The 9,084-nt window shown below is 42.7% G+C and overlaps 1 protein-coding gene across 1 annotated transcript in view; it reads right to left on the reverse strand.

Moving 5' to 3' along the window:
• si:dkey-91m11.5 (BCR activator of RhoGEF and GTPase) overlaps window positions 1–7,769 on the reverse strand; it is a 39,108-nt gene extending 31,339 nt beyond the window's left edge. The window contains 1 exon segment of the mRNA XM_051951142.1: window positions 5,561–7,769. Coding sequence (XP_051807102.1) covers window positions 5,561–6,914 — 1,354 coding nt within the window. The 5' untranslated portion in view covers window positions 6,915–7,769.
• Window positions 7,770–9,084: the final 1,315 nt, after the last annotated feature.

Raw genomic sequence — 9,084 nt, forward strand, 5'->3', positions numbered from 1 at the left:
ATTATGGCAAAATAAACCCATCAGAGATTTGGCCTCCTTAAAGGTCCCCAGCTAATCAACAGCTCTATTCACAGTCTGGCTTGACAATTGCCCTAGATAACCAGAAACCAGGAGACAACACTTATTCTTCTATTCATGGAGTAAAGTCCTTTGAGATGTGTCAGTTTTAGACTGACCATTTCGCTGAGATTTAACAGGATGATGCAGCTCAGAGGCTGCAGCACAAGCATGGGTTTGTTTGTGGCAGTTAGGGGGTGTAGCTAATGGTAAGTCCGTCATTTTCCCCGGGCAGAGACAGACTGCCATCACGCCAGACACTAGGCACTCCCACGGCCACAGCAGGGACCACGTCAATCCTCTGCCTGCTGCAGCATTCACATATTCCATGACAGGGTGTAGAGCATAAACACCAAAATTTATAGTTCAGAGAGCCTCATTTGGACATAACCGCCAACGTGTGCATTGTACTGTGCACTACATGAAGCTCTCTCTAATAGCTACACAATGAGCAGCTAACAAAGCATCTTTACAACACTGAGGTTCAGTTAGTTTTACTGGCCTACTTTGACAGATTTTAGTGAATGCCACAGTGCTTTATGATAAATACAAAAAACAAATTTCCTACTGCTCCCTAAAAATCATAAACCACAACAAAGAGCACTTTATTGCAAAAAACTTGCCTCAAATTGTCTTCCAGCCTGAGGTCTAATTCAGCAACGTGCACAGTAATGTTATTACAACATCAGAAAATAAATCCAGACTTCTGGTAATCCACAAAGCAAGGTCCACATGAGACAGCTGTGCCATTATGTCAGCAGCCAGCCTCCTGTGGATAAAAGCTGCACCTCAGGCTCTGCAGCAAGTGGTGTCAAGCAGAACAAACAGAACCGGGGACATTAAAAGGGGAACTCCTCAAATTGTACACAAAAAAGGTCAGTTGACTGGTCATGGGATGTCCTACCCTGCCCGTGAAAACAGCTGTACACTGAGTGTAGCGTTTCATTCTTGACCATGAAAACAGTAGAAAAAACTCTTCATAACTCAAGGCATCCTTACTACAATATATATATATATATATATATATATATATATATATATATATATATATATATATATATTTACACACACTGTTGACAGACAGCTGCACACCACAGTGCACATGATCATTCCATGTACAGTAGAAGTAAGAAGCAGACAACAAATCAACATTAGGTGCATGCCAACACCAACTGTTCCAGTAGTTACGAGGAGAAGTTATAGGAAGATATAGCTAAATCCCATTTCATAGCTTCCACGTGAGTGATACACATTTTGAAAGGAGACAGCAAATCTGTTCAAACCACAATAGGTAAACTTCAGTCTGCTACACATGCATTGCTCCTCATATCTAACACAGACCAACACAATGAGTTTCTACGGATGTTTCTGAGAGGCTGACTTTACAGTGACATTACACTTTTTACAGATATAGTAGTTACAGTTTGGACTGTAGCATTGTCATTATTGCTGAAGTGTGTCAAGCACAGTGGACGGACACAGCACAGGTTTCCTGGAGCATTTAGAATTTCCCATTGTGTTTAGGCACCATTGATAGGTGCCAATAGTGGAAATCATGTACAGACCATAGCACCATCAAAGTCTGGCAGTGAGGTATCTCTTCACACAATCTCCTCGTGTTTTTACAATGATTTGCTTTTCCGGCATGTGTGCAGTACGTGTGCTTGCAGCGTTGACAGAAGGTGCAGTCAAAGGTTTTGGTAAGCACCGAATTCGGATGGATGATAAAATGAACAGATGATGAAATGTATACATCACAAAAACCATGAAACGGTTTCTTTAACAGGTCAAAGAGTTAAACAGTCTGACTCTGGACTTAAGAAAAAGATTAAATTCTACTTTTGCTCCTTTTCTTGTCCACCTGAAGTCCACTTAGAGGACTCTGTTCCATTCGTGTGCAGTAGGTCGTCGGTGCATTAACACTACTACCAAGTATGTGAACTACTGGCCTTGTGGCCTTATTGCCACAACACCAATTTAGGCTGCATGTGGATGTCTGCGCAAACTCTTTTTGACTTGGACAGATGACAGAATTCATGTCACGCAGACATTAACAAACCCTTGCATACTTGCAAACTTGGAAAGTTTAACATTAGCGTAACCCAGTGCCTTATATAAATACAGCAGTGGCGGATGGAACAGGAGTTACCTGCTGGATGTGAGAGACGTCATGTATAAGTTTATAAAATCTTAAAGGTTGCAGGTGAGGTATGCCTTTTTGCAGAGAGCTCTCCTGCTATCTTAAAACACTTAAAATGTTCTGTCTTGTGTTAGTTAAACCTCAGTTTAAGACACTCATGTCACACAAGGGTTGTGTGGTGATGAGGTCAAAGATGCCCGGTACTTGCTGTTTAGGCTGCAGACAAAACCAACATGGCAGCATGGAGCTGGAAAGCTGTTGTCACTGACAAAAGACACTGAAAATGGGGCTTATTTTTCAAAGGTGACACCAGCAGTAGGACATAAAGTGAGCTGACAATTACTGCATGTGAAGCACAGAGTGTAACAGTCTCACTCTGGCTGTTCTACTCCCGACCCTGATGACAAGTAGCCCATCTTGTCACAAAACTTCACAACTGAAGTCATGAGGAGAGTGATCAGATTTGTACTAGATGCAACATCACAGATTTTATGCATCTCTGTTCAATTGTTTGAATAATTGCTATTAAATACATCCTGAAAGGTTTTGAATTGATATTTTTTCTCAGTTCTTCACATTTTGGCACTGCTAATTTTCCTTTGGCACCAGTTTAACAATCTTCAACTCCATAACAACTGAGCAATCTCTTGAGGTGCATTTAAAAGCTTTGGAAGAATCTAGGTAGTTGACATTGAGATAAAGTGTTTTAGCAAGCTGCTATGGCTCCTAGGGTACTTTGTCAAATTAGATAACGTAACAATGCTGACATCAGGGTAAACGGTATGTGCTTGGAGAGCACAGACATTCTATGTTACAAGACGAGGTCTAAGGGTTGTACTATGAACCAAGATTAATAGGTTAGCAAGATATTTTGAACCTAAAGTCAGAATTTTCAGTGTCACCAGATCACCTTCTTTAGAGGTGCAGAGTTTCAGATTTAAATCGGCTTTCAGAAGACCTTTCGCTTTCTGTTGATTCTCTTTGAGCAAAACAGATTCTCAGCTGATGGAATATGTTATATCTGTAAACCTGTTGAGCTGTATGTTAGTAATCCTACTGAACAAAGCTGTGAAGTACATTGTATCTTGTTGCATTGCCACAAGAACCTACAGAGATACATCAATATGCTTTTAAGTTTGGCCCTGATTTGCTACCAACTCAGCACTGCTGGCATTACAGCTAAAACAACACAGAAGAACAAACATTGAAAATTAATTAGTCTTTTAGTACTTATTACAGAGTATATTTGGTCAATATTAATTTCACTGTGACTTTGCAAAATGTAAATGATTTCCACTCATCATTTATTATGGGAAAGTGTCAGAATTAAATGTATTTTTGAGTGTATGCAGTTTAAAGTGTAACAGCTCCAATATGCAACCATCACATTACAAATAAGCAGTTACGATGCCAATAGTTAAATGTGTTAACTTACACAATCACATTTTTTACCAGCCTTTCTCTATTGCATGATTTGTAGTAAGGTTTTTTCATCATAATTTTTATATTCTTCATTGCGTCGTCGTGTTCGTTGAGCCATCTTACACAAAGAAAGCCTGGGTATGTCAAACTTGCTTTATGGTCCTCCTCTGAGGTGTGGGCATTTATCAGATAGAGAGGCTAAGAACATAGTGGCATTATTGAAAATGTAGGAACCAGTGATGGTGGAAAAAAGTCAGAATATTGGTGTATCAGTTTTAAACATTCTTGTTTCAATCTGTCTATCTCAGGTTCCCTAACCCTATGAGAGTGTGATGCTAAATTGCCTGAGTGTAGCTTTTATAGCATTTTTATCAAGCAAGTTGGTCTGGTCATAAAAGCAACATTTGTGTGGGGTAACTCAAACTTTGTGTGCATGGGTTCTTAATTATTGCTTTACAGTGTGAAAAAACAGACCTGAGACATCCTCACAGTGTGCTTTCAGTGATGAGTGACAAATGGCAGTGGAATGACGCAGACCCAGATCGAATGGATTTGAACATTTCAGTCATCCGAGCAGCATGCTAGCTTACACTTCATGCTGATTATATCACAGACTATCTGCTTGTTCATCACATGCTTTGTGTCAAAGAGCTTTGGGTTGGATCACCTTATATAACAAAAACACACTATTCTGCTCATCTGCTTAATCTGACCCACTGGCTAACAGTTCTTCAGCGTAGAGGCAGACAAATTTCCAGCTCCAATCCTCCAAAAGGCACTCTATATCTCAATCCCTCTGCTGAACATTTGGCCTCAACCACAATGTACGGAGCCGTTCACTTTGACAAACAGAGGAACACTCCTTCTGTCCTTGGCATTACCAAGTTAGCCAGACCACTCTTCTTATCCCACTTAACATTGTTATATTGTTAACATGTCAATACTGGTGCTCAATGAGTGATTCTCCTATTGTGTTCACGCATAACAACAGGAAACACTGATGGCAGGCGATTTGATTGGGAGCCGCGTGACACACTTTAAGCCCCTCGATCCTCTTTTTTGAGTGAGTTGTCAGGGCTTTTTCCAACCCGCCTCCCGTAACAAAGAGCTTCCCTAAATTTATCACGCTAGACAAACCCCTTTAAGTTAATTACTCGGCACCAAGGACAACAACACTGATGTGTGCTGACACGAAAACACTCAGGGTGAACAGGGCCGAGGGACTGTCAAGCCCGGGGGCAGCCGCTGTCTCAGTCAGAGCATCTCTGTGAGAGTGTTGCAGCACTCAGTGGGCAACCAGCAGAAGGGGGCAAAAAAAGAGAGCAGGCCTGCTCATAAAGGCTACAGAAAACACTGCTCAAAGAAATGCAGAAGCATTGGGTCACTGTTCGGGATTAGTGTATGTGGAGTGCTTCTTCTAAAAAAAACCTCCTGATGACGGCTGATAGTCAAGCCTAATAGGAAACAGTTAATGTTCTCCTCAATATGGATGAAGGCTGTAAGGAGAGAAAATAAAGCTCTCATTACCACAACAAGAAGATGAATTTTCATCAAACCTGGCCTCTTTTTTTGTAGGCCACAGTATTCAGAATAGCTCCCCTCAAACAAACCAGCTGGAAAACCTAAAAAATCTCACAAATCCTGTTAAAAAAAAAAGTGCATAATAATTCTAACTCTAGAGCACACTTTAGGGTGGATTTAGTGTATCAGGCTAAAAAAAAATGTAGGACTTCATTAAAGAGATTGCAGGTGCATTTTACGTGAGTGACTTATTCTGGATCAAGGCCAGTAGGGACAAGTACAGATGTCTCTCAAATAGTGATTAGAGCAAGCCTTTAAAGTGCTTTTAATACTTTATCATGTCTCTCCACTTTAATGTTTTTAATCCTGAAAAAAGGAGTTGAAGCACATCTATGTTTTGCAGTGTGTCTGCAGACCTACCCAGATCTCCTTGAACACTGTTGTCATGAGAGGCCCTGCTGGACGTGGTGGAGTCTCCGTCACTGGGCCAGATCTGGCCCGTTTTGCGGACCCCAATGATGGAGGCCTCAGAAACCTGCTGCTTCAGACGTTTTTGAGACAGAGGGGTAGGTGGGCTGCTGCTGTCAAAGGACTGCTGGGAGTGCTGCGAAGGTGAGCGGCTCTTCTCCCTGTACATCTGATAGGTGGTGGGGCTGGGAGACACGTGGCTGGACTGGCCTGAGGAGAAGTCCTCCTCACTAGATGTCAAGTTCTCGTTAGAGCTGCAGTCCGGTGTGTATCCTCCTCCTACATCCTCGAAGCCCCCGGGAGAGTAGGAGCGCCTCGGCCAGGTAAGGTGAGTCTCCTCCTCTATGCTGTGGTCCCTAATGTGGATGACCCGAGTGTCCCCATCAGCCATCATCCCCCCAACATACACACTGGTGTAAGGCTGGCACTCCACAGGTTGCCGCTCAGACTTCCCCCCAATGGATCGGATCACGCTGTCTCTCAGGAAGTGTGGGTTGACCTCGGCGTCCACGTCATCATATGACCCGTTGTAGCTGCAGTTCCCCTCAGTGGACCTGCCTCTCTGGACAGCCTTGCTGATGTCTCCTGTGGCAGCTGACAGGTTCCCTGGCAGGGAGTGAAGACACCTCTTCCTCTCCATCTGCATGGCCTGACACCCCAGGGTGCTGATCTTGTCTGAGACCTCCCTGTCATTCACTCTAACCAGCCCTCGTTCGTGATGGTACTCCATGTTCACGTAGAAGGGTTTCTCGCCTATCACCGACAGCCCTCTGCCATCCCCGGCTGTGTGGGAGTTGGCTCTCCTGATGCGCTCAAAGTTGGACCTCAGAGCTGCCACCGACCCTGTGCCCACTGGGAAATCAGGAAGCTCAGACTCTTGGCGGACAGGTGACACCCCACCTATCTGTTTGGCGGGGGAAGCACCGTCCCCCTCTCCCTCTGGAGGTGGTTTACACCTTGTCATCTTGCCATGCCCCCTGTGCTGCTGCTCCTCTGCTGGAGCCTCCTCTGTGTGGGCCCTCTGGCCATCTGGGCTGCTGGGCAGGTCTGCCTCAGTCGTCTGGGGCGTCTTTTTAAAGCCCCATCTCTGCCCGTCATAAGACTTCCTCTCTTTTGCCAGCAGAGTCTGCAAGTAGATCATCCGAAAGCGCTCCTTGTTTACTTCCTTCTCCAACTGCCTGATAGATGTTTTGCATTTGTCCAGCTCCTGTTCAATGTCCCCTAATGAATTCAGCTCCATGCAAGGAGGATCAGTCTCAGGGAACTGGGCTCTCCATGCCTCCACAAACCCCACCGGCTCAACCATAGTTACCACTCTGACATAAACTGTTCAATCAGCTGACTAAATGCACATTTGTGAAGCCTGAACTGAACTGTTTATAACTTGCAGCTTCCATAGTGTTGTGACAAAGAAATGAAAGAGTTTGCAGAGTGAATGTGGATCCACTTTACAGGGAAGAAAACCCTGTTTAGTTACAGTCTTTACTCACGAGCAAGAGAATGAAATCCAACAGAGCCGAAATCACAGGTTCACTCTCTTTACTCCTTTGTGACCAAGTCCAAGAGATGTCCAGATTGTCTTTGTTCCTGCGTCGGTGTCCTCTGGAGATCCGCGTCCTGCTCAGTGTTTGCTGTCAGACGGACTCTCTCAGCTCTGTGTTGTGGCTCTGCAGCAGAAAGAGGAGGGGCTACACGGATGAGACTCACGTTTGCACTCCAAATACATCAAAAGATTAACGATCATTTTATAAAATACTCTTTCTAATCGAAAATAGTTTCCAGATGGAGGTGATTACGGCAACGGAAACCAACAGGAACATGTTTTCCCGTGAAAATGTAGAAAACGACAGCTGCGGAAAGATATAATCTAAATAATAAAGCAGCTAAACGAACGGTTGCAAAAGTGGAAAACGTTTCACGACGCGTTGGAAAGCGTCTTGTTCAGGATGTTCCAGTTCAGATGGATAAACAGAAACAGGTCCCGACTTTAAAAACAAGCAGTCTTTTGTTGGTTGCTCAAACTCAGCCTCGATTTTCAGCCCTTTGGAGAAAAACACTAATCTTTCCTTGTTTCCCAGCCAGCTCCAGGCATGTCGCTTTATGACACCACACACTTGTCCTTTCAGTTACGCTCTGAAAACTCTGTATAATCCCACAAAGTTCACTGTGTTGCATCAGAGCCGCTGCTGCTGCGTTCAAACACCGCCACCTGACGGCTGCTGTGATGCATTCAGGGACAAACTCAACATCTCCACATTCAATTTAAACTCGTTAGTTGAAATGATTTTAAAATCCTTTCTTTTTTTTTATAAACATTTAGATTTATTTTTATCCTACAGCCCTTCAGGCCTTCTGTTTGTGGCATTTTAATTAAACAAAAAGTCAAAACAGAAACCTACTGTGAGACAGTATTTTGTCGTTGTGATCCAAATCTCTGGAGGAACCCACCTGAAGACTTGAGAGCACCAGATGAATACTGATAATTTTTTTTTTACATCCAAACCACACCAAACAAACCTGACTTTTAATTGATATTATTTTCTCATTGATTTATTTATACAGTCATTTATTTGTACATTTTATACATGCAGTATAATGTTTATGGGGTTTGTTCAGGAAGGTTGGACGTGCAGGTAGGTAAAATAAGGATTATTTCTTCATTAGGAAAGTAGTGTCGTGGTTTCTCTTAGATGTGCCAAGGTTGAATAACACGTCCGGTGACACTGTTACTTTTAATGAAAAGACAGCATCTGAACAGGCCCCATGGTTTGCCTGTGGAGGTTCACAGCCAATGATAGGCTAGTGGTCATTTTATACCCTTCTGGTGAAGGATATGATCTCAACATCTGACTACTGTGGTGAGAAACAGGATGCACCCCTAAATCAACATAACACAGAGTTTCTCTTCTAGGATAACAGAAGGCACTAACTGATATCGGTTCATGCATGGAAACCTAACATAACATAACATATGGCTTCCCTTCAATGACAGGCCCCACGTCACTTTACGATCTCCCAGGCACAGAAGCCACTTTAACATAAACAGTCCCAGACAAAAACACATCTCAAGTCAAAGACCACCTGCTTACATAGGGAAAAAGGAAATGTATGTTTTCCCACAAGTTACTGGTCAGATACTACAATAGACAAAACAGATTCCATTCTACTAACTTATTAAGTAATAAATGTCTCAGATAAGATACTACAGTAGTTCCATTGGAACCTGTAAACACTGTGTTCTGCTGTTGAGGACAACAGTGGACAGTAGACAGAGTTAGAATGACTGTTGTTTCTAGATGTTGATTACTAACTAAATTCCATTGTCCTATTGGTACCATTTCACAGTTAAATCTCAATTTTTTAAAAATAATAATTCCAAATTAACAATTAATAAGACTTCATAAATTAGCTATTTAGAATTAATAAAAAATAATTATAAATATCTCAATTCCACTTGCGAGAAGACATTGATATGT

The sequence above is a fragment of the Acanthochromis polyacanthus genome, chromosome 7 (assembly GCF_021347895.1).
Source record: "Acanthochromis polyacanthus isolate Apoly-LR-REF ecotype Palm Island chromosome 7, KAUST_Apoly_ChrSc, whole genome shotgun sequence".
NCBI classification, from domain to species: Eukaryota; Metazoa; Chordata; class Actinopteri; family Pomacentridae; genus Acanthochromis; species Acanthochromis polyacanthus.